The 26,791-nt window shown below is 44.4% G+C and overlaps 1 protein-coding gene across 1 annotated transcript in view; it reads right to left on the reverse strand.

Moving 5' to 3' along the window:
- Positions 1 to 26,791, reverse strand: part of khdrbs3 (KH domain containing, RNA binding, signal transduction associated 3) — a 78,911-nt gene that overhangs the window by 30,119 nt on the left and 22,001 nt on the right. The window contains exons 2-3 of the mRNA XM_068731266.1: positions 13,566 to 13,684; positions 4,966 to 5,082 (exon numbers count right to left, since the gene is read on the reverse strand). Of these exons, the coding sequence (XP_068587367.1) occupies positions 4,966 to 5,082; positions 13,566 to 13,684 (236 nt within the window). The remainder of the gene's footprint in view (positions 1 to 4,965; positions 5,083 to 13,565; positions 13,685 to 26,791) is intronic.

Below are 26,791 nucleotides of genomic sequence, written 5' to 3' on the forward strand. Positions count from 1 at the left end.
ATTGGCGCATCAATCTGACATTTTGGTTCCTTATACCATGATTACAGCCTCACGGATCTCAACGTCAAGGTGACGCTCGAGAAAAAGTCAGCGGGTACAACGAAAGTTGTTCGGGTACATCCTCTGGGGACCACACACGTCTGTCAAAAAGATTCACGACAACCCATCCAACAAGTTATCTCAGTCTGGACCAAAGCGATGAGCTGACTAACCAGCAGCGCTGGCACGGCAGAAAATGTCATACGGACGAAGGACATTATGTTTTTCGTCTATAGCTGATCCGCGGTGCCCTTATTTCAAAAATACTGTCTTGATTATGAGTTTTAAAAAACATAATGTGGACACCAAGATGTCGATCGGCTTGACAGGTCAGACATGTTGTGGCTGTCGCCGCCAATACAAGCCTGTTCAAAAACAACTGCTGCACCAGACTTGCATTTTTCAAAATGATTTCCATGCATTGCATTGAAACGACTGAAACTGAGTTTTTCAGCGACCGGACAACGACTTCGCCGTCTTTGCTTTCAGTTACGACCGTCAATCCGCTCACCCGCGGATGCCACAACGTGTCGAAAGTTACCGATTTTGACCGTTAAACGGCCGTGGTTGTATGCTAAAAGAGCACTAAAAGAGTATTTTGTTTGTTTTAGTTACTGTATACTAAAAGTAGAGCACATGCCAGAACTTTTTGTCTGCAGAAGCACATTTAATTTAGACTGCAAACAGAAAAACACAACCATGTAAACAGCGAGGGGTCGCGCAGGCCGCTCAGGCCCGACAGAAGCAGGCCAGTATAATGTTATTGATGGCGAGAAATAGGACGGCAAACGCCCCCCCCCCCAAAAAAAAAATGTCTCCCACCACATTACACAAAGGAAACAACAGGTTCGGCGTCCCAGTTTCCTTGTTTTCAGTCTTCTCCGGGGCCCCTCTCCACTGGCTGCAAACTTCCTCTCCACTTTCTCCCTCTCCAGCGCACAGTGTCTCTGATGTCACCTAATTATAAATAACCTTCTTTTAAGAGCGCCTGTGGTATGTTAATGATATGTTAATTTCCCCGATAAATCTGCGCTTTTTACGAGCGGAGGGCTCCTTAGCGCGGCGGCACCGGCGCTGACAGAGCTGCAGGAGCCGCCGGTGTGTCGGGCGGTGGGGGGGGGGGGGGCGGGGGCGGGGGCGTCAGCACGGTGTTAGAAAGAGACGACTGGCTCTCTCTTTCCCTTTCATGTGCCCCTTTGGTATATTTGCATGAAGAAGGAAAACATTTTTTTTTTTATTGTGTGCAATAACAGATGACCCAGCATGTGTCATCTGAGGACTTTCTGATATTTCAAATATAAATATTTCTTCTTTTACTCCGTCTTTCCCGTCTGTAAGTGCAACGTTACACCGAGTGGATATCGTCTTTCTGGATGAAACCAATCTGTATGCGCGACCGCGTCATTTGCATGCGATATTATAATAGCAGTTTTCATACACAGGGACTCCTCCCCCCCCCAGGCGCTGATAAGAAGCATCAGTGATCCAACAGAGTCCTATAGCGAGCTAAGCAGCCCACGGTGGGAGATTACAGCTGTCTGTTTTTCATATCTACTGGCAGAATCTTCCTCTCCCCCCCCCCCCCCCCCCCCTTTCTGTAAATCTGCTTATGAAAAGCCGTTCACCCTGGAAACAGAGGGCCGGAACGCCGTGGACACAGGCGCTCCCGCGAAGGAGAGCGTCGAGCTCGGAGCGGGTTCGCATTCGGAGCGAAATTAAGGAGAGGTGTTGGGGGGGGGGGGGGGGGGGGTAAAAAAAATGGGTCAAGTTCTATCAATCTTGTGATGTGAACTGCACGGCTTTGATCAGCGACTCTGATACTTACAATCTGAAGACATCTACCAGCTGTTTACTGGCCTGCCTTCACCGGTTACCAGTAACACACAGAGTTGATTCATGGATCCCTTTTTTTTTTAAAGCACCGAATGGACCGAAAACCAGCTTATAAGCGTCCAACCTCCTCAACCGCAGCTTTTCTACCTGCTGAAACAATTACCGCTTCTTCATTCGGCCGGAGTGAAACGGCGATCGAGCCGTTGGCGTCTCCGGAGCCACGGCCGCCGTTAAACGGTAAACAGGCTGTGCTTGTGTAGCGCTCGTCTAGTCTGTCCGACCACTCAAAGCGCTTTCACACTCATCATTCACCCATTCACACTCTGATTGCAGTGGCTAGGCTTGCCACCCGCCTTCAGACTATTCACATTCACACACCGTGGGCACAGTTACGGGGAGCAACATTTTTGGGGTTCGGCGTCTTTGCTCAAGGGCACGTCGACACACGCGGGACGAGCGGCGCCGGGGGGAATCGAACCGCCGATCCTCCGATTGCGGGACGACCCTGCTCTCCCTACTTGGTCTGCTGCGCACGGCTTTTGGTAAATCTAAGCAACACCACCAGCGCACACCTTCAGGGGAAAAGACGAAACAATAAAGCAATGAGGCAAAATAACAGCCGAACGGCTCCTGACAATGTCAATCGATTGACTTGGTGAGGAACCGGTGAGCACGATGAAATGTTTAATCTGCTGCAAAGCACCGTCACCCTGAACTCTATCCGCCGTAATTTAAAGGCTCGTTAGGGTGGTTTAAATGATACCCTTCCTACGGCTCTTCAAATAATGATAGGCTCAAATGCAATTCATTCGCAAGCTGTGTTCATTCTTCTCTTGCACATACAGAGCAGTCCTCTCAGTCAACCAAGGTAGTTCAGCTCGCAATTAAACCCGATGCAGGACCTGGCAAAAGTGAAACTAAGTGATTGTTACGTCTGTCAGACTACAAGTCCAAGGGAGGAAAATGGACGAGTTAATCACATTCGCTAACGAGGAAGGAGGAAGGAAACACCGCTGCTTTTACGTCATCCTACTCTGAAGGCGTCGGGGACAACCGAAGGCGCCATAACCTGGCGGCGGAGACTCCCGACTCCGACAGCCTTTCAAACCTCTACCGCCCTCCCATTCTTGTCAACACGAGATCAAGGTCCCGAAGCGGCAAATATTTGAGCAATTATCCCAGCTCTTTGCATCGGCCGCCGCCGCCGCCAAAACGTAAGAGCTTTAAAAGGGAACGTCCTGAACATTGCACAGGTTTCATCCTTCCGGCGTGTCCACGGCACCGTATTTTTCTGAGAAGCAAAGAAATGCATTTCCCCTTTGAAGTGTTCCGCAGGGCGGCACGCGTTTCATCATCGCACACAGAAACGTGTCCCTTCTAGGCGACAGCGCCTCACACGGTGCCTCAGGAATGGAAAGACAGCTTTTTTTGTTTCACCTCGACTTGAAAAAAAAAAAAAAGTCTTGAAAGTAGAGCCGTCCTTTTTTTTTTTTTTTTTTTTTGGCGCTCTGCGGTGAACCAAGCCCACCATGACCTACACGAGGAATTTCAAGTGCTAAAAAAAAAATATGATGACACATGCTGCGCAGCTGAAAACAGAAAGTCAGCAAGCAGCTGAAGATAAAGCAGTTGTTTTGTAGCGGAGGTGTATCCTCCCCCCCCCCCCCCCCTGAAGAAAGAAAAAAAACAGGAAGCGGCGCCGCAACGGAGCGTCCCCGACAGAAGGCTGTCAGTCATAACTCCCGCAGTGGGCCGGCGCAGACAGGTAAGGGCTGCCGAGGTCAGCGCATCTCCATGACAGATCTTTTTCTTCAGGTACTCCAGAGGAGTCGGACCATCAAAGCCCGACACGGTAATCAGAATAGAATGTGCTGCACGACGGCGAGAATCATCGCCGCACAACAAATCAACACCTGACAAACAGAAGGAAAGATGCAGACGGGCTTAGAGGAGTCGATTTATTCTGCGTTAGCCGGTCCGGTCTGCAATCAATTGTGCTGCTAAAGAGCCGACATTTATATCCTTTTCTGTATGCGCCGACATGAGTTTGAAATTGAAAGTTTTTGTCTTTTTCATAAAATCCATCCTTTTTTTTTTTTTTTTTTTTTTCCCCCCCAAAGTTCAAATCATTATGATGCATTCTTTCTATTATCTTGGGAGGGAGCGTGTATGGAAACAGAGCCATAAATATAGAGTGTTGTCATTTGTGCAGTCTGCACTTTGTTTACGATGAGAGGACGGGCTTTGAGCGGTGGCGGGCGTGTTCGCCGATCCCCAAGATCCTTCCCATTTCCATAAACGTTTGAATTTTTGTTTTCAAGTTGGAGTTGTTTTTCAAACATGTAACCCCCATGAGCTGTCAATCAAGTGCAGCCTGGTGATCTGCTCACAGCTTTACATTATTCCATTTAAATAGAGCTGAAGTTGAAGAGTACAGAGATCTAAACGAGAGAAGTTTCTCCATGCGATGACATTTTTTAAAAGTAAATTTAAAGGTTCTGAAACAATTGGATTACTAATTATCTAAATCATACATAAAAGCTGCAAATTAGCACAGATTCCAACAAAGACACGGCTTTAGAAAATTACATTTCACAAAACAAATATAACAATACAAATATGATTAATTCATTATAGTCAACCAGAAAAAAAAAAAATCAGCTGCCACATTTTTGAAAGTCTCTTGATAATTAAAGCAATTTTTTTTTTTTTTATGCAAAAACTGTAAAAACATCACTGGTTCCCAGACTCTGAAATGTGAATAATTTCTTGTTAACTCAGTTTTCTATGACAGTAAACTGAATATTCAACATTTAAACAATCAATCAAATTCCATTTTTAAGAGTTTTCATGATGAACAAAGAACTTCATATTTATCGTCCACAGAAACCTGGAAAGTGAACAACATTTAGGACAACTGGAACAAGAGTCGCCTTGTGTCAATGCATTGGCTTGTCAGATAATCCAAAAAGTTTTATTTCTAAACTTTCAAAAGGTCAAACCTTCAAACCCATGTGGAAGACGAACAGCAGCAGGCAGCAGATAACATGACGTGGAGGTAAAAGAACTCAATAACAGTAGAGGGGGCGTTACCTTTTCTTTGTCTCTCATGGATCCTTTTCCGAGAATTGACATCTTTGTGAGAGTGTCCTCCTGTAGTCTCTTTAACGAGTTCCCGCGTGGCCCGAGGAGTTTGCCGACAAAGTTAAACTGCAACAGAGAGTGAGAGCGCGGATCAGTCAGAATCTGTGTGTTTGAGATAAAGTGCAAAGACATGTCTTTTTTTTTTTTTTTTTTGCCCGAGCAGCGACTGAAGCTAATGAAAACTTATCGGCAGTTTTGATAGGATCGGCGGCGGGAGCGTTTCCGTGAGACGTCTTATCCCAGGTTCACTCCCGTCACCTTTTTCAAGGCTTATGGTTTCACAGTGCAGGAAGACGCCCCGGCGTTCATGCTGAGGAAGGCTTAGCATAAAATTAGCATTAAGTTCACAAGCAGGGAGGACACGACGAAGTCAGAGGGGGAAAAAAAAGAATGCCGTTTCCTGCATTCACACATATTCATATCCTTCTTAAATATCATTTCGCTGTCAAGAAATTGACATTGACTGTCGTCATCTTTCCAACAATGGGTAGAGAACAAGTAATGAGACAGAATTCTTAGACAGCAGCGAAAAAAAAACTACAAATAGAATAAAATATGCAATACAGTTAAGAAGTATGAATAAACATATCCATCCATTCTAGTATATTGTTATGGGAAATATAGACTGTGAATAGAAGCATGGATTAAATGCCTCCGCTAACGAGGTGGAGGAGTCTGCACCTGTTTGTTGCCTGAGAGGTGGAATCCGGTGCTAAAAACACTCTGCTGTTTCTAAAATTGAATTACCCGGAGTCCATGGCAACAGCTAAAGGTGGTAAACTCTTCTCTTCCCTCTGAATGCTGGCAGCTGGACACCGGGGGGGGGGGGGGGGCAGACAATCATCTACATGCCCAGTGGAAATTATACCCTTCCAAAACGTCCCATTCATCAGATTGCTTAAAGATGTGTTTATTAGACAGACGGCAGTAAATACATGATGGGGAAACATATGGAACAACATGCATCTGGCCAGATGTCGCAATTCATGGACTATACGCTGTGACCCCCGAGGCCACCGGGGGCCGCCCCACTCAAATAGCAACACATCGTCACACAGCCAGTGTTATTAGATGGTCACAGACAACAACAACAACAACAAAACATGGTCAAAATTGATGCAGCAGCCAAGATATCCTGAGTTTTAGCACCAAGGTCAAGCTTCTAGACACTTCCCACAATGCAACAGTTATCTATAAGTGATGTCCAGAGCTACGGGAGACGCTATGCCGTTGTTTTCCACAGGCAGTGTACAACTCCCCATGACTAGAAATGACTAGTTTTATTACTTTATTTTACATTTTACATGTTCTTTTTTTTTTTTTTTTTACTTTTTTAGGTTCACCACTTGAGTGGCATTGATGTATGACCTGTGCTGTATGAATACAGTTTGACTGACAGTACATTATATTGGAAATGTAAAGTTGGGAGTGTCACATTAAGATGAGAACAGGCGATCAATAACATCGATCCAGTAGTTATCCTCAGAGTAACTAAAGTGGACAGACGGTTACATGAACGGTACAAACGTCTGCTGCACCAAGAAGGAAATATCAGAAATCATTCTGAAATTCCATAAATGAGACAATTTATGCTGATTTATGTAGATTTTTTTTTTTTTTTTTTTTTTTTTTATGTAATCAGAACTTTACTGATATCACTTGAAAACGTCCCCCTGAATCTGTTGAACTGCGTGTTCCTGAATGTTTGAATATAAATGTGCAACATTATCATAACGCGCATGATTTGAGCTAACATTGAACCTGAGCGCCTCTGGCGTGTCTCCATCTATCAAAGGCTTCCTGGCTTAGATTACTTCACAAGGTCACCGCTTTTTTTTTTTTTTTTTTTTTTTAAGTCATAAAAACCCCAAAAAATGTTATGCATTGCCGCGTCGAGGTACGTTGCGCGCAGACACCCATCAAAGCCGTGCGTCCTTTAGGCGCGGGCTAAACGCAATTCCACCGGCAGCTGGAGATGGTCAGGGAGACAAAAAGGAGAGCGATGCTTTTCTCCCCCTCTCCATGTTTTCCTTTACCAGTGAGTTATACAGCTGTCTCCCTCAACTATCTAGGTCATCAATTAGCTAGCAGGAGGTAAGAAAAGAATAGCCAGTTTGGTTCTACACCGCACCTATATCTCTCCTGCCTTTTGTTCAGCAACCAAGTGCTTATTAGGAGGCTCCTGCCAATTCCTGGGTGAGGGATTTGAGAGGCGAGCTTTAGTGATTCGCTCTAATGCAGTAAAGTGACTGTTGGTTTTTGTTTTTTTTTCCGTTTCTGGCCGGGGCTGAACTCCGGCAGCTCTCGGCTACTGTATGTTCCTTCAACTTTTATAATTACCCCGAGTCCATGCGGCTGGGATGCGGATCTTACGAGGGCCTGTTCCGCCCCCTCGCCTCTGAAAGAAACCGTGTCCCACTGTGCTAATTCCAAATCCGGCACTTCAACAATGGGCCAAGTAGCCTCCTGCGAAGCGCTAACCTTCAACTGATGAATGTGTGTGAGACGCGTCCACCTTCACATTAAGAGCACGCGTGGACTTTGATGACTTCCGTCAACCTGAAACATTTCAATGCCTCCGCTTTGAATTTGCACATCAAAATTAAACTCCATATGTAGGAACACGAATTGTTGGGTCAGGACAAATTCAATTTTAAAAGTTATCTAAGCAAACACTTAGAAATGGGTTTCCTCAGGAGGGTGGCTGGCATCTCCCTCAGAGATAGGGTGAGAAGTTGGGTCATCCGTGAGGGACTCGGAGTAGAGCCGCTGCTCCTTTTGCGTGGAAAGGAGAAAGTTGAGGTGGTTTTGGGTATCTGGTGAAGATGCCACCTGGGCGCCTCCCAAGGGAGGTGTTCCAGGCACGACCGGCTGGGAGGAGACCCCCGAGGGAGGCCCAGGACCAGGTGGAGGGACTATATCACCAAACTGGTCCTGGGAGCGCCTTGGGAGTCAGAGCTGAGCTGATGTGGCACCGGGAAAGGGATAATTTGGGGGTCCACCTGCTGGAGCTGTTGCCCCCGAGACCCGGATCCCAGATAAGAGGTTGAAGATGAGATGAGAGATGAAGCAAACACTGCCTCTAATGCATTCAAATGTACAAGGTTCATCAAAGGAGACGGCGGTTAGCGCCGGGGCGACCGGAGGTTGTCAGGAGATGTTTTAAATGTCCTGCTCATCCATCATTTCCACATGGATGTAGGGCCTTGGTCGCTGAGCTGTGCCGTCTCTTTGAACGATGATCTGCAGGGTCGGATCGCTAAGCCGACTTCTCGCCGCGCTACTCCCGGCTCCCGCGTCGTCCTTTCCGACAGGTGGTGCGTCGCACGCTGTGTCCGTGGCTATCCGAGTCCTCGGTCTATACCGACAGGGTTGCACTGACGCTTGAGCAAGGAGAAACGCATGGCTTTCTTATCAAGAACAAAACCACCGCTTTCAATATTTGAGTGCGCGGAGACGTTATCGACTGCCTGGGCACACACACACGGGCATCAGGCAGAGAGCATAAAAAAGGAGCGAATTCACAGAAATGAGAGTGTGAAGCAGCACACTGCATCATTAAAATGCGCTCGCCAACCGATCCATCGGAACAGCCTGAATTAGAAAGTCGCCTGAAAACATACTTTTAACTAAAGACTTCATTTCATTTCAGAAACGTGTTTGATTTTGTAAACAACGTTTGTTTGCAACGCATGTCCTGTAGGACAGCTTTCAACTGAATCATATGAAAAGGCACACGAAACGTTTAAGCTAACGAGCTAACGCGGGATGTCACGGCATATTTATGATATCACGATCATTCGATGAAATGTCATCGTTTCCATGATTATCAATCTAGAATAGATAAAGAACTGAAATATATGTTTACATCATCAACTGCTGAATATCCAATTTGTTTATATAATTGTAACGTTTGGCTACTTAAACATCATTAATATTGCTGTAAGAATAGGCTGCACAGAACTTAGCATGAAAGGCGAGATGATTATCTCGAAGACGTTGGAATAGGTTCAAAGCGTCGGACCTCTTCACAGCCACTATTCGATAGGATATCCATCTTCTACAACATTTTTTTTAAACCCTGTAATCTGAGTATTTCCTTTCCATTAATTCATGTTCTTAAATGTTCTTTTTTTTAATTGATATTTGTGGGAGGTCCACAATCTGAACCCACGGCTCCTTGATTCATCAAATGATCTCTTTATCATCTTAATACCGCTAAAAAAAAAAAAAAAGCGTGGCGGTCCGGATTATCGACTGAGCAAAGCGGGCAAATGCCGCGAGGTCCTCGGGTTCCCAAAGGGTCCCCCGCAAAGCTCCAATCCTGCAATCTGATTTGTAGAGATTTAGATTTAGAGCATGTTTGAAAGGCACAGTTTGAAATAGCTAACATGGTACGGGCCTCAATCACCAGATCACTTGATCTGGCTCCTAAGGATTCAAAGTTAAAGATTTATATAAAGTCTGATAGAAATGACATCTATATCCGGCTTTGTAGAAAGATTGAATCAGCCATTGGGTAAACTTTTTCCTAACTTGTTCTCAAACAACGTCTTGAGCCACTTCAGACAGTCTTACGGACAATAGAGTGACGTGACGCTTTATTTGTTTGGTGTTATTTTAAGTTTCCCGACTTTAACAAGAGATCATGCAGATTCGCTTCGCATTTGTTTTGAGTAACGCCGGTAAATGTCAGAGAGGAAGTCTAAATCTGGACACTGTGGACGCGTTTGCGGAATCCTCCCAATACGAGAGTCTTACCGAACGCATAACTGTAATCCCTGCTGTTTATCAGAAATCCAAAAAAAAAATCTGTCTGTCTGACTCCTACTGTGATTGATGCTCTGGGGGTTAGCTAATGCTTTAGTTATCACGAGGGATTATGTGACTTACAATAAAAACCTGCCCGGGCTCCTGCACCGGTTCATGTCATAAAACTGTGTGAGGGGGGGGGGGGGGGGGCTGCTGCTGCTGTCTATAATCACCACAATAAAAGCTGACGTGTTTAATCACAGGTTGTGGCCTGCTGCTCTGTTGTGGTGTTAGTTGCGCACACACACACACACACACACAAAAAAAAATACTAGTAAAATAGAAAAGATTCATGCGTATGATTGAAAAGACAGCGGACACAAGTAGAGAGGATGTGTGATTAATCGCACTAAACGTGAAGGGGGTGCATGGGGAGGTCGGGGGGGAGATGTGGGCACATCTGAGATCCTTTCATCATTTGCTGAATGTAATACTGCGAGCCCGGCGAAAGGTGGGCTCACAGAGAGCCAAGCGCAGAGTGATTGTGCTGAGGACAGCAGGACGGGGAACTACAGCAGGAGGATAAATCACCGCTCCCAGCGCAGAGAAAAGCCACAGTCTGAACTGGAAACAAACCAGTGGGACTCCTCACGCCTCGCTAATGGCCTGCGGTGCTTTCTGCCAAAAGACGAGAGCGAGAGAGAGAGAGAGAGAGAGAGAGAGAGAGACAGAGAGAGAGAGGGGGGGGGCCCACGGATCCGGCAAAATGGACAGATGAGCGTCGATAGTGCATCCTTGTTCAGAAGGTGGGGTATTTTTAGCTGCCGAGTAGGTGTAACAGTATGTGTCATGCTGGTTAAATCATGATTTAAAAAAATCTTAGGCTCTCTATTTCTGGCGCCGATGTTTCAATTCTATCTTGTTTTGCTCTAAGATAATAATACCAAAAAAGCCGCCGCGTGGGCTCCTACAGAACGACGGGTCTCGTTCACCAACATCTTCCGTTTCGTCCGAAGTTTCATTCTGAAGAATGATCAAGGTCAGATTTACTACGTGTTCTAAAACGGCAAAAATCCCTTTTGTTCTCGTAAATTGAAAACATGCGCCGGTCCGCCCATCCCCAAAAAAAGGGCATCGGACTTCAGGGCCGTGTTCACACACACACACACACACACACACACACACACACACACAGGATTACAGTAAACTCAAGCCTAACGAGGCTGGACCACCAGACTGGAGACCAAACAAGTAGCATCAATAAGCCGTCACATGATCAATCACTAATTAGCGGATGGTTTGGTTCCCAAATCAAATAATAAGCGTGATTGTGACGCGTTAGTGTCGTGTTAATGTATTTTAAAAGACCATGATGTTTGTAAAATGTTGAAAATAATTAGTTATAATAATTATTAATCTATGTATTTATTATAAATGACTTAACTATTATGGTAATCTAAATAATATCATAAAACTGCCAATTATTTCGCACAAAACTGTCGCTCAATTGTGCGTTAGTGTGCTCCTGAGTGTGCGCATTTCGTTCTTACCATACAGCACCTTTTTAATCTCAGAAAGGCGGGAAAACTTCGTTTCATTGTTGGGTGTTAAAAATCGTCCCAGAGAATCAACAGCCTGGAACCTGCTGCGCGGCGTCCTTCCTTCTGATAAAAAAGCTGATGTTTGCGGAGGATGGATCCAACCTCTCCTCCACACGTGCTGCTAAATGGCTATTTGGAAAAAAATGCCTTCAATGCCAGAAGCCCCCCAAAAAAAGGTGACGCTCGCGAGCTCAGGAGGAAAACCCATTCGAGTCAGACCGATCACTCTTGCCATTGCTACCTGTCAGATAGAACAAATTGAATTTGTCTTCCTTCTGGTGGCTTGTTGGAGCTCTAAACAGCGTATTAGCACTGCTACTTATCAAAGCTGTCAAAGCAGAATCTGTTTAGCTGTGAAACCTCGGAGACTTCGTAACAGCCTCCAGGTGACGCCGCGTGCAAACATCCACGGGCCTCGGGGTCCGGCTCTTCATCAGAGTGAGCGTCAAATATCTGGTGATATAATGACAAATGCAAAACCGACAAGTGAGCTTTTTTTAAAAAAAAAGGTTTACGGAGCAGGTCCTGACTAAACGTGGAGATATAGCCACTGAAATGCGTTGCAGACGATGTCTACATAAGCTGCCGTCTAAAGATCTTGATCTAGCAAGATGCAGACTACTTTAACAGACTAGCACCATAGAGATGCATGTGACTGTGGACATGTAACATGTATTCTGACAGATTAGAATCAGAACTATGTGGTCACTGCGGTTACTTTTGTTAAAATGTGAAAATAAAAAAAACGATTTTCACTGTAACAGTTTCTCACTGAATCTCATATGAGAAGAATTTGAGCGTAAATGAAAACACTGGGAATTTTTTTTTTTCCGTGACAGTTATTCTAAATTAAAGAGTGTCGACAGACGACGTGTTTCTCACGGAGCTCAAATAGCTGCATGTTGGATTTTTTTTTTTTTTTAAAGCTACGTGTTAAATTAGTAGCTGCTTTTGAACTAATTGTTACACCCTGCATGTTAAACCGACAGACTGATTTTAACGTGCACGTCATTAAGTGTGCAGAAAAGCATGTTTTTGGGGGGCAAATTGAAACCCACAATGCACCTCTGGAGCTTCATTGGTTCAGTGTTTCTTGTATCCACACGCTGCAGGTTACCGCTGTCCTCCTCCCCCTGGAGGGCTGAGGTGAAAACTTGAGCGATGTTCCCGTCTAAGAGTGGCCCTCTCACTTTTACACCAACCTCCCCATCGCGCTCCCAGCGGGAAATCCCCGTCATGCACCGAGCGGCAAGGCTCCAATAAACGCTGCTGCCGGTGAAGGCTCCTCGCGGTGGGGCGAGGCTGAAGTGCTCTCAAATGTGGCAACAGTGTTATCGCTCAAAGCGGCTTCGCGTGGAGGTCACCGCGAAGCCGGCTGTCTAGGACCCTATACATGTGACTTATGTGCTGCATTGCAATCGCACTCGCACCCTCTTCAAGCTATTCATTGTCACGGGGGGGAAAAAAAAGACCACCAGAACTTGAAAAACACCTTAAAAAAAAGAGGGTCATAAGAAATCCACTGCACACTCGAGACAAATAAAATCCATTGTGAGATAATTCCTTTGAATCATATATTCATAAATATTCATTGACAAATTAATACACCAAGACATCAATGCGCCATTGACCAAGGTCAGTGTAATAGAGAGGTGTGTGTGTGTGTGTGTGTGAGAATGATGTGCCTTTCGCCCATGCGGTCTACACCTGAAATGTTCAGGAACGTTTCCTGCATGGGGTCCTGTGTGAATGGGAGCATCCAGGCAAATCCTACACCCCATGTGTTCGAAACGCTGCTGAACGTATACAGTGCATGTGTGAGTAGTGAAAAAAAAATCACAAAATGGGCGGGAGAAAGGTTATCCCAGTAATGTACCGGGAGCTGTGCGTGAAAAGAGGGCTTCACGGTCGTAACGTTTCAAAAGTTTTAAACAATTCTGAAGAAGGACAGGAAGTAGCTTCCCTAATATAGTTCTAGCCCAGTTCTGTCAGCCAAACATCCTCCAGATATGTTACATCTGCTAACCATAAAGCGTCAACAAAAAAGTTCCAAGTGGCTCTTGTGAGGAATCTAAATCCAAAACCGGAGCTACTGTAGTTGGCTTCATTATCTATAAATATCACTATCTAAAATTCTCTATCTGTGCACTTGACATTCTCGGAGAAGTCTCCGGCGGTGGCACCGCAGCTACTTACTTTAGGAAACTGCTTGACTGGTATTAAAACTTTCTGGCCCAGTTTCATGTTCTTGTTGATGACGACGTCGATGAACTTCTCCTCTTCCTTGTCCTCGTCTTTCTGAATTTTTTCGATCTCTGAAAAAGAAGGAAAAAGGAGAAGTAATGAGTCGGGGGGGTTGATGATCGTCATCAACCGGAAGAAGAAGTTCAACATTCTGGGTTATACACTCACGCGCTTTCTTTCCACGAGAGACGGATAAGAAGATCGATAACATTCTCATGGCTAGCCTAGCTTAGCATAACTTCAAACATAGGTTTTGTATTTAATCTCTGAACAGGAACAATGGTTCTAAACATGGCAACCTCACTGCGACTACCAGACCCAGCTGTCTTGAGGTGTTCATGGGCACGTTTTTAAAAAAAATTTTGGACTGATCTCGGCTCGCTGTTTCCCCCTGCTTCAAATATTTCTGCTAAGCTAGGCTAGCCATGTGCCATCAAGTTGATTGATAGAAAATGAATTGGCATCAATTTAGAAAATGTAATTTATCCTAAATTGTTAAAAACATTTTTTAACAAATCAGAAATTTTTTGGCTCCAACTTTAAATTGAATATATTTTGGTCTTGGACTGTTGGCAAGACTAAAAAAAGAAACACTAGAAAAATAATTTAAATATATATTAAAAAATATATATTTGTATTTTAAAAATTTTAGCCCAAAAATTTCAAAAGGCCCAAACTGTTGTCCTCAAATGCAACGCTTCAAAACGAGGAAAGATATTTGATAACCTGGAGCCAGTTAATGTTTAAAAGACTTTAACAGGAAACCAATTATCATAGCCGTCGTTGATACATTTTTATATGTGTTGGTCTGCAGATTTGCTGAACCCTTTTTAGGCACCGTAAGCAAAGGATACCAGATCCCTTCAGCATCACTCATCTAACCTTTTGGCTTCGTCTTCATCACAATAAGAGCTTTTCAATTTGAGCAGAGATGCCAATTTACGTAAACATAAAAACAATAACGGCGAGGACACTGGAGCTTGCACCTCCGGGCTACCAAAAAAAAAAAAGTGTTGGCTGTCACAGTTCTTCTTATGGGAGAGGTAGACTTTGATGTATTTGGAGATGTAACCTTGACCGTTTAATCAGATGGATAACATCTGTGTTTCAGTGCCAGGAAAATGGTTTTGCAGAGAGGGCAGGCTGAGAGGTGCGTGGAGGTTACGACAAAGACTCCGAGCTAAAAGCCCAGCGGGCGGAAAGGGTGAGGCAGAGGGCAAACTCAATCACAGATTTATTTCGGGCGCTCAAAACAAATTTTGAACAGAAAGAAAAAAGAAAACAAGATTTAAAACAGAGAGGTCGGGATGCTGTAGCTTTACGGTTCACGTTTTAATAGAGATTTCTTCATTTTGATTGGTTCACATTCAGGTAAAATAAGCCCTTTGACAAACTCAAACATCTTCACCTCCCACGACCAGATGCACCACGTGCCCATTTTTCAATTACACTAGATCAGACATAAAGCGGAGCATAATCGGCACCGCAAACTGGAAACTATAAAGGCAACGGCGATTCCTCAACAAAGCTCGGCAGCAATATGGCGGAATGTAATTAAAACCTTTGATACGAGTTTTAACGAGGATAAAAGAGGCACCAGCGAGATGGAGATATCTTTAAGCTTCGGTTTATCCCGGGGGGGGGGGCAGAGAGTGCACACGTTTCTGAGCAAAAAGACAACATTAATATTAATCGCATCGCCTAGCAACATGCCAAGACCAGAGTTTCCTGCTTCCACCATGCAGGCGTTGTCCTCAAAACATTCAGGCTCTGATGTATTGAAAGATTTGTGAGTGAGATTGTGTTTCAACTGCAAATCATTCCTTTTTTCTTTTTTTTTCAAAGCTTACAGAACCATTTTTTTTTCCTCCCCCACCACCACCGACTTGCCTGCGAACAAAATTTTGCGTTTCAAGTCAAGATAAACGCCGACGGTGCACGGCAATCAATCGGCAGGTGTAATAAGCAGCTTCAAATGAGCTCAACATCTGAGCGCGGCAAACACAGGATCAGCCGGTGTGAACTAAAGTGGCACGCAGTTCTTTCAGAGGGTCTCGTTTGCGCCACAGTTCCGTGAACCACCTCCATCTCCCGAGTCCGTATGCACCAAGTGTTCAAAAAGAAAGAGATTCAAACGTCGCTTGTTTTTTCGTCTTTTTCTTCCAGCTCTGTGACACTTCTCTCTGTCGGCTGTGAATAGCGTGGTGTAGTTTGGCCGTTTGCGAGGCGCTACGCTTACCTTTTTTTTTTTTTTATTGAATAAGTGCCTTAGAACCCACATCGAGAAGTCTCGTTCTCCGTTGTCACGGCATGTAATAACACACCTTCCGTTCAACAACAATGCTGACGCGGCATGTGAAGAGTAACAGAAATCCAGTCGATTGATTGAAGCTTTTAAAAAGCCAATGTGTCTCAGCGGCTCTCAGACCCAAATGGAAAGGATTCCATAAAATATTAATTATTTTTGAAGATCCCCTTAAGATGCATACTGTTTGACCACATGTGCTCCGGGGGGAGCCACTCGGCCCATGATATTGTTGAATATGTATGTTCATCACTTCCTCCAGATGAGGGCTTCTGACACATGTTGGTTATCGATCGAGAATCCAACTCGCTTTAATATGACTAAGATCAGAATGTAAGTCTCGGTTATTACAACGCTGGTATCATTTTTACTACTTTTGGCCATCATTTGCGAATACGCCAATTTTGAATTCTCAGGAACTTACTTTGTGAGAACGATTGTATTCTGATTATTATTAACAGGAATAACAGAGGCAGTGTGCTTCAAGTGAGGCGATTGTCAGATTGTCCCAAAAACACAATGTCGCAATCGGACAGTGATGCAATTAACTCACAGTTAAGAGGTTGGAAAGTACGGCAGACTTTGAACCTCTCGAGTTCTCTTCTTTTTTTTTTTTTATTCTTCACACGGCCACTTCAATACCTTTTTAGTACAACCGAGTGCAACGCCGTGCCTGTCTTTGAGGAGAGGCCGTTGAAAAGTGTGCGCCGTTATCCGCGTTGTACGATTCATTGCGTCTCACCCTCGCAGCAGGTTTTTCACCTGGCCTTGACGTGTGGCTAATTCATACTGAGTCTGTTTGCAGATCCTCTCAGGTAAATGATAGACTAGAGAGTCAAATAGAACTGAAGAAGCAAATCTGCAAATTTTATATTTCATTGATTCATTTCATTTGGGTCACAGCTGAGACGTATCGGCTTTAAAAGCTGAATTTCATTGTGTTGCATATCTTCACAAGGTGACTATCTTGCTGAATGGCAACCCCAGATCAGAACAATTAACTCGGAGACTCCAAAACTAACTTAATACCAGGGTTTGTGATGAACTGCGATTATCCTTTAAGCAACAAAACACTAACAATATCCGCCTCTCTTGTTTCCGTGGGATCAGTGCATCAAATACGTCAACTCTGCAACCTTTCGCACGCATTAAAAATGTACTTGCATTCTATAAAATGCGCCCATCTGGGTGACAACACCCAACAACCGGACGCCATCCCAGCTGTCTGCCCTTCTATTAGAAATGGATTCACTTAAAAAAAAGCAGCTCTGTAATTTAGGCCTCCCCATTTAAAATGCATAAGCTGGGTAGATTTTGTGGGATTATGCATGACTTCAGCTACGTGCCGGAGAGTCGAGTTGGGGAATGGGGACTGAGGCAATTGGGTCATTAAGTCTCCCAATTTCGTGTTGAGGGGCTCGATACATCATAAGTACAGTATCTGCACACCGGGTGCGTCCCTGGTTACAGGACGTGAGGGAGAGTCACGTCCACGGTGACGGACCTTATTCTGATCTGTAACGCACACGGAATAAATGCTTCACTGCAGTGCGTTATTATTCTTCTTTTAAATGATTGTTAAGCTGCACGCAATTTTGTTTGTTTTTATACAAATTTGACATGCAAGATTCAAGACTTCCTTCGCACTAAAGTCAGTGAGCCTCTTTAGTGTGAAAGCCTCAGCTCTATGAACCCGTTATGCTTTGATTTGTACTGTAATTGTGTCATATTACAACTTTATTATGATTGATGACAAAGGATGCAAACTAATTTGACTCTAAATTAGACCCGCAATAGACACAACTCATTTCTTTACCTAACCCGAATCCGTAGCCTGTTAAGCTAGCTTAGCATGAATATTGGACGCTAAGAGGAACAGCTAGCGTGACTTTCTTCGCAGTTCAAAAAATACACTGACCGACGCCTCTAAAATTGTACCGTTTGTAACAAAAAACTAAATGTTTGAAGCAACATTTGGGGATTTTAGGCTGTTCTTCTGCAATAGCCGTTTCCCGCTTCGCTTCCAGTGTTTATGCTAAGCTAAGCTAGCTCCATGAGCGTCGCACCGATGTGTGAGTGGTATCAATCTTGTCATCGGAAAACCAGTCTATCGCTGGACAACACTATTGGCGTTACTTGCTTCACATTGCACTATAAGGTAGTGTTTACTTTCCACTTGTATCATAGTTTTTTATTTCCCATAACATCAAAGTGTGAAGAGTCAGGGTCGCTTTGATTTAAATGTGAAAAATAGCATCGGGGTCAGCTGCTCTCTAATAAGGCGGTGGCGCCACTTTGCTAAACAATATGTGTAAAGTTCCCAGCTAACAAATATAATGAGAAGTACATTCTCCCCGATTCAAACCCTAATTATTCAACACCTCACAGATTCTTTTGAACGTTGGAAGGGAATTCCGACCCCCGTTGTTGTGCTGTGAGCGGAGGGTGTGGACGGCAACCGTGGCGGCACGGAAAAAGCGATGAAAGCCCAACCTGTGTTTTCATTCGCAGAGGGAGGAGGAGCCTCACGAACCCCCGTATCTTGCTTCAATTCAGCGGAACTGGCCGTGGGTGACCGTGGCTAAGTGGAGAGCAGGGCCGCCTTTCAATCAGAGGGTCGGAGGTTCGATCCCCGGCTCCTGCCTCTACCAGTCTCATGTCAACGTGTCCTTGAGCAAGACACTTATTAACCCCAAAAGTGCTCCCGTAGCTGCGTCTACGGTGTGTAGATAGATACTCGATTGTAAGTCACTTTGGTTAAAAGCGTCTGCTAAATGACTGTAATGTAATGGAACTGACTGACGCTTCGCAATTAATTGTACATAAAACTGTGTTCCGTGGCTCAGCCTACAGGTATTTATCTCAACTGTGATATTTATCTAAGTGCGTCGCCCCAGGGCAAATGTACGTACCTCACCGGAGACCTTTAGCTGCAGTAAATACAGACTGTCAGGTGTAACGGCCGCCGTTGTGCTCTATTAACGGACTGTTCTTTGGTCTGAAATTATAGGCGAAGCGTTTGACATTCCAATTCAACAAATTGTTGTGGTACATATATCATCGAGCTTGATGTTAAGTGTTGAGATTCTTACGTCTACTTCTGCTCGCATTCCCAGTCACAAAATACATTGCATTAATTTTTGTTTTATGGACGTTATTATAATTTGCACCGCTATTTATTTCCGCTCAGCACGAACAGGATGATGCACCTGCATAGAGGAGCTTAGCTCACAGTGTGTTTCCTTCTGTAAATAATTTAATTGAAAAATCAGGAGACAGCGAGTTTCTCTTTGGGCTTCAACAAGCTGAGGCAATAAAAATATATCTCGTCTGAAAAGCACAATGGTAGCTGGCAGCTTTTCCGCCACTTCCTTTATGCGACCGACGCCGCATGTTGGCTGTCTGCGGCAGACAGACTCATTATTTTGTTGTTTTGCAATTACGGGTCAAATGAATGAAATGCTCAAACACGAACGCCACATCATTATTCTCGTTTTCCCAGCTTCTATCCAGCGTAACGTGCTTATATAAACACAATCAAAAAAGGACATTGAGGTCACTCGGGGAAGTTGAAATATTCAAACTAAAATGGAAGAACATTCCAGATGGAAGCTTATTTAATATTGAATTGAGCGAGCATGTGTTTCACTGCTTATTAATTAAAGAGGAACATGTTATTTTCTTAAGTTTAAAGTTACACGGAGAAAATTAAAAATGGAAAACCTAAGTTTTTTTAGGCGCTTTCGATGCATCCCAAACACGCTGCAAATTCACATCAGATACTTGTTCTTGCTAAATTATAGCAATCTGTGTTTTAGCGTTTTCTTTACTGTCTTAAAATACTGTCTTTAGAGTCTTTGGAGTCTTTTATCCATGCATAACTACTAATCCACACACTGTCTTGACATACGGGATCAAAATTAAAAATGTCCCGAGTCTCAATACATTTGGAAGAACGATGGTGCTTCGGAGACGTTTTATGTCTTTTTTTGCTTCAGCCCATAAAGACTGCACTGGACTGACAGGCCGCCGAGGGTTTTCAGGCGGTACGGTCAGTGCCAGAAACGGTTTGCCCCACACACATTTCATGTGCGCTACCAGTGTGACCACACGCATTTAGCGTGAATCATGGTGTCAAGGCTTTGACCCTTGAAAAAGAAACACTAACGCTCCAGAAAAAAATAAATATATATATATATATATATATTGCCTCGACTCGCTCCTGTCCTGAAATCTCAATTTCACTCTGGCTTCTCCGTTGCCTTGACAAGGTCAGGCTGGCAGCAGGAATTCGTCTCGCCCCCTAATCTGGAGATTACATTCTCGGCGGCCGGGCGAGGCCCTCCCTCCTTCCCCCTTTTCCCTTTCTGCCGCTCTCCCTGAAACCCTGCCAGCCTGGCTCTCTGCTGCGAGGTAACGAGCCAAGACCCGCTTACAGTGTAGAGATAATGTCCACGGATTAAGACAGAGAACCCCTCGAGTGGTGCCTCTTTCATTTCGGGATCCGGCCTGCGAAGCGTCGTAAATACATCCAGCCAGTGAGGGACTCCATTTCTGCGGATCTCTCCGAGGAAGTCCGACCCCTGTCCTCTTACGGAAGCGTATGGCAGCAGATGATCTTAATCCCCCCCCCCCCCCCCCAACAAAAAAAACTCAGTGGTAATGGCGAAAGTGTTAGACAAATACAAAAAAGAACGTTTTCTCTGCAGAAAAAAAATCATGGGATCTTTAGGAATGCTCTCGTCACCCTCAGGGCGAGTCACAAATTTCAAATGGTTGAGTAAGAACATTAAAGTTCCTTCAAGATCCCCTTGGGTGGCGGGGTTGTTCAAAGTGCTAAAGCTTGTTTTTTTTTAAGGCCTTTAAGGGTTCAAGTCGCCTTAAAGACGCCAGAAGCGCCACAGGCTCCATCCTCCGCGTGACGGCGTTCCCATCCACCTCAGGCCGGCGTTGTTTGCTTATCATTAAGATAGTTGCAGGGTGCATTTATCTTGGCACCTGTTTGTTTAAAGACTCGCATCGCGCGGAAGATTATCAAAGTGTTCTCAACCTGCCGAGAGGATTTTGCTTTACAAATTTGTCCTCATCCATGAAAATCCCGAGCAGCTGCACTTAAACAGCAAAGCGCAGTAAATGGAGGTTTTATAGGGCAAGGCATCGACGGCACGCGTCTCGCAAGCATCCGGAGTTGCTGCCTGTTGCAATAATGCGGCATTAATATTGGGGTCACATGTGGTTTAAAATTGAATAAGTGAGAATTTTTTTGAAAAAAAACGCAGTTGTCATTCCCATGGCGTCACGATGACGACGCTTTGGTCACGCCCCCTCGGACAGCCAGTCCCCTTCAGGCCTCCGTCCAAAACCCACTCCCCTCAAAATTATCACTATGAACATAAACAACATGGCTGTTGTTAGTGCCGACAGCTGTGAAGCTGGCAGCTCGTGGAAGACCCGAGGGACGAGCGATGAAACAAGCAAGCAGGTAGGTAGCCCGTCAGATCAGTGCTTTTTGTCAAGAGTATTTGATTCATTGATTGCCGTCTGTAACGTAGTGAGAATTTCGACAAAAAACAACAACAACAGGGTTGGCAATGAAGATTATTGCCAAATGAAGATTATTGCCAAGTCTGCCTTTTTAATTGTGACGTGTTTTCTGTGCTAAGTGGTGTTTTTGTTTGAACATTCAACCAACGAGACGTGACACTGAGGGGTCTGACAAAGTGTCAAATGAGAACCGGATATTAAAAAAAAAACGAGGCGAAGGACCGGGGACAGAGAAGTGTAAATTGGAAAGGCAACAACACTTGACACTCGTGAGGAATGACGTGATGATCCCTCCAAACGAGTTTCCAGGATTTCCCTCCCTGCATTACGAAAGCTAGCGGATCCTCTCGTCATCCTTTAAAAGCAGAAGCGTTTGAATGTATATAGTCGGGGACACTTTTTGCTGAGCTGTTAAAAAAAACTAAAACATTTAAATGTCCATTAATGCATATTTACCGGAGAAAAACAAATTCTACTGATCATTAAAAAAAAAAAAAAAAAAAAAAAACTTGACCCCGGCACCCCTAGCAACTCACAACAGAAGCGTGAGGTGTGTTAATGAATATCATAATGAGACGCTCTGTGTAGCTTGCTGACTGTGCTGTTACACGGCGGATGAAAGTTCCAAAGCAAATTTATAGAACATTCAAAACTGTAGCCTAAAAGAAAAAATTGCTGAATATGCAATGATCCTCAAGCCTCCTGTAATATCGCCCACATGCATAATTAAGAATGTTTCTCGCACAATAGATTAGAAATCGTCAAACTGCTCTTCTTAAAATCACCGAACGTGTGTTTTTAATGGCCGCTCGTTGAAGGGTTTCCCCATACTGTGAATATTTTGTTGGAGAAAGGTGTTGAGTGAAATGTCAACATGGCATGAATGCGTTATTTAAAAGCGAGGAGCCGGTTCCCGGTATCCTCAAAACCCTGTCCACCGTAAAGTCTGAGCGCTGACATTTTGTTTTAATCTTGCTCAAAAAGTTTGCTTTCTTCGGGGGGGGGGGGGGGGGGGTACCATGTTTTTTCCCAAGAGGCATCTTTTATTCATTGTGAAGTTTTGATGAAGATGATTTATTCCTGCGCCTTTTGTTGGCCTGGTTTGTGTTTTTTTGGGGGGAAAAGAAGTCAATTGAAATCGTAAAGCTGTTGAGAGTTACGGACGATTCCGAAGGGACAAGAGCCTTGCTATACCAGGAAGGGAACATAGTCGAGTCTGATCGGCTCCAGTCTTGCCTAAAGTCCACCGATCGTTGAATCGTGTCTTATTTTTTTAATGCTCATCGATCACCCTCTCTTTAAGCTTCATGCGTCTAAAGACAAATATTAAAAACAACATGATTGGCTGAGATACACGTTGCAATTGCTTAGCTGTTGTTTCAGAACAATATGTGTGTGTGTGTGTGTGTGTGTGTGTGTGTGTTTGCGGTGCTGTCCGTGGTGCTGAAACAGAGCTGACGTCCATAGACAAGGAGACGCCGCTTCTCCTCCTGCTTCCATTTCCGTGGTTGTAATTTAAACATATTCCCTGTCCGAGCCCTAATCACATCTTCCCCTATTGTACTAATTCATAGCCAGAAGGGAAACTGCAGGGAAGCGACGGCAGAGTCGACGGGAGACGCTGGAAACAGCTGTCAGAGGCCTATTTTGCAGCAAACAGGTGTTTCTACGCACCTACCCCCCCCCCCCCAGACGATTTCAGAGAATTGTTCATAAAACTGCTCTGTAATAGTTCTACTTTTTGTTGTTGTTATTCATAAACGATCCTTTGTTTCCAGGCACTGCGGCGATACGACTCAGGCTTCTTGGATTGAATCGTCAAGTCAAGCTCACAGCAACGGTGGAGAGAGAAACTCTCCTGTTGTGTGTTTCTTTTTTAACATTTTAGATTCCATGAAATAGAAAAAACTGTGATCTGTGATGCCGAAACTAGTGGATGTCACAAAGTCCAACGTATTAAAATCACCTGAAATTGTGATTGTTTCTATTTAAAGTATGCAGGCGAGTATGTGAACGAGCGTGCTTAGGTAGTATCGGCCGCTTTATTTCAAGCCTAACGCAGAGTGACCCACCGCGGCTGCAATGGTTGGCGATAAATATTAAGGAGGAGGCGGCTTAAGGATGAATAAAAAAAAAAAAAAACGAACATTAAATCAATAAATAACACGTGTAATGAGAACATTATGTAATTGCAGGGTCGTTTTTTTACGTCCCTGCGGTCCGGGATGAGCCTCCATTATAACAGAAGTGCACCACATGACCGGCTGAGACCTGATACCTAATGAAAGGCCTGTATGATCCCGAATCCGATACATCGAGCTAACGCTAGAAGACACCCACTTAAGCGCTCTCTGCTCAGATTACATCTTCGATGAATCACCATCTTTGTTTTAGCAATCTGCAGCGCCCGGTGCAAGCCCGCGATGCTTTCTCTTCATTAGGGCCGTCTCGCGGACCGGGTCGGCGAGCGGACAACAAAACACCCCGAGCCCCAGCGGACCGATGTCCCGAATGAAACAGCTGGGAAAAGAAAAAAGATGGAAAGATAAATCCTTTTTTTTTTTTTTTTTTTAAACTGAGTTAATTAACAATAAATCATCCATCTGGTCACACCCCAACCTTTAATATGAAACCTGGACATTAACACCAAAGGACCACAGCAAGGCCACTTTATCCCGGAATTAACAGGAGCTGATGTTTATCGGTTCGACATCCCTTTGCCTAATGAAGTTTCCCATAAAACTGTCATTAGACTGTGAAAGGGTGTTGGGGCGGGGCGGGAGGAGGGGGGGGGGGGGGGGGGTGTTCGAGGATGAAAATGAAAACTGTGCCGCTTAATGTACATCATTATCAGGGCCTCATCTCAGGCTGCATTATCAAAATACACTGAATCATCATAACTGGTAACGACCAGACCTCCTTCATCCTTTAATTTCAATTACTCATCGCGCGTCAATTAAAACTGCAGACCAAAAAAAAAATAAAAAAAATGCACCAAAAAGCGCGTAAGTGCCTCCTAAAAGCATTCGGCGCTGGGTCGGACGGACGGACGAGCACACACACACACACACAGTCCGTCTCAGATTCTGGTAAATAGAGAAATTCATTCCCACACTAAGTCGGCGTGCATTAGAGAGGCATTAAACTGTGGTTATGATATCATCACGTGCGTATTATTTTCTAAAGTCTTCCAGCGCGGCGTCGATCATCTCGCCTCGCCTCGTCCTTCTGAAGCTCAGCTCGACCTCCTCCTGACTCCTGGCAGAGCCGAATCAATTAAGATTGCAGTTTGTCATCTTTTCATGGTAGCGAGCATCAAAGCAATCCAAGAACAAAAAAAAGAAAAAACAAAAAAAAAAGAGAGATCAATATTGCAAATGAAATAAAGCGCTTGATGTTCTCCTAGCAGAGATACAGTGAGTGTTTGGCAACGACCCGCCTGGCAAAAAAAGACTCCCTGGATCAGCTCTGCAAAATACATCCTCTGTTGTTTTATTACCAGAGATTATCTGACAGTTTAGTATTTGAGATTAATAGGCGATGAGCGTATGATCACACGCCTGAGTCTGTCCCGTCCATCCAGTTGTCTTCCATCACGGGTTGCTCGTTGCGTCTCCGAACGAAACGTGAACGTGGATGTCAGCTCCTCAAAGAGGCGCAAAATCGGTCCGACCATCGGGGGTTTCGGGGGTTCAGTGTCTCGCACAAAACCAAAAAAAAGGCACTTTGACGTGTGGAAAAAGAGGAGGATCGAACCGACAACCCTTCAACCGGTGGACGTTCAAGTGTACCGCTGGCGTATGAATGAGAACGCGTGTTTAGAAAAAAGGTAAATTCCTAAAACATTTAATTATTAAATGTTAAAGATTGTGGCTCGAACACACGCTGACAACGATCAGTGTTTCTATTTCAATAAATCTGATAGTCTGACGAGCAAAATGGCGAAACGATAGCGACGACTATGCTAACACAATGATACCTCAGTCTGGACCAAAGTGATGAACCCAACGACAGACATTGCCATCCCCCAGACCTAAGCTGCTGTGTGGCATTGGCCAAAACGCCTGAAAACATAACGAACGGTAACGATCCAACACCTCCTTTTGTTTGAAATAATAATTTCAGAATTTGCTGGTGTCATTGGGACCGTTAACTTCACTTCGCCTGCTCACCATCCTCGGCGCACCTTACAACATTAAACTCAAGAGTCCCATTAAAGATAAGGGCACCCTTTCTGTAATGGCTTGTGAAGAATGCATAATTGCTCCGAAACAATATACGACTTGCGCGTTTGACTTTGACCCCCCCCCCCTCTCCCCCCCCCCCCCCCCCCACCCCTTCGTGTGCGGGAAAGTAGCTGACTTTGGAGAAACTTCAATGTAAGAAGAAAACATGAGATCTGACAGAAAATGTCTTGATCGAACAGGAGTCAGACATCTTTGGAGCGTAGAGACGGAGGATCCCGGTCTCTCTGCTCAGGGAGTCCATGCCGAGCTTTACAGTTATGAGGGAGGTCCTAATGAGTCTCGGAGGGGGAGAGTGACTCCACGCCTCCTTCACAGAGTTGCTTAGGCCAGCTGCACGGATGAAATGTGTCCTAGGAGGGGCGAAAAAAACCCTCGGTTGCCTGAATTTTTCAATGCCGCTAAGGCTCCAAAACTTTTGTGCTCCTTATTTGTGGTTGCTTGTGATTTTTTTTTTTTTTTTGCGGTCTGGGGAAACCTGAATCTCATCCTGCTGTTGCACTTAAGTTTCAAGCTGAAAATGTAAAATGTCATAACTGGTATGTGGAAGATGTCATGATCCTAAGCTCTCAGATACACAGCGGGACAAATCTCAGGCGCTCGGTTTACAGACGCTCGCTGAAAAGGAAAAATGTTTTGACCGTGAACTCGACTCCGCAGGGGGAGGGAAAAACCAACAGCTCTATTTTGTGTTTGTTGAATAGACTCCGTTTCTTTTTCCTGTTGCCCTGTGACAGGTTGTCCCAACTGAGACTGCAACAAAACTCCGAGCAGAGGAGGAGATCATCGCGCCCTTTAACGCCTGAGCATCTGTCTATCATGATGGGGTTTTTTTCTTTTCTATTAATTAATAAATAAGACGTTATTTATTTGTACTTAGCGTCGTTATTGAAGTTTGACACGTTAATGGACGAAACATTTTTCTTTTCTTTTTTTCTGTTCGGAATGACATGAATCACCGGATTTATAGGCAACGTATATATATATATATATATATGCAGGAACCCTCTAATGAGTTTGGGAACTAATTAAATAGTTATGTGATATTTTCCACATTTCTTTTGCTGAAACCTCCATTACACGAC

Source organism: Cebidichthys violaceus, unplaced genomic scaffold (assembly GCF_023349555.1).
Source record: "Cebidichthys violaceus isolate CVI_PGR_0920_01 unplaced genomic scaffold, fCebVio1.0.p SCAF_50, whole genome shotgun sequence".
NCBI classification, from domain to species: Eukaryota; Metazoa; Chordata; class Actinopteri; order Perciformes; family Stichaeidae; genus Cebidichthys; species Cebidichthys violaceus.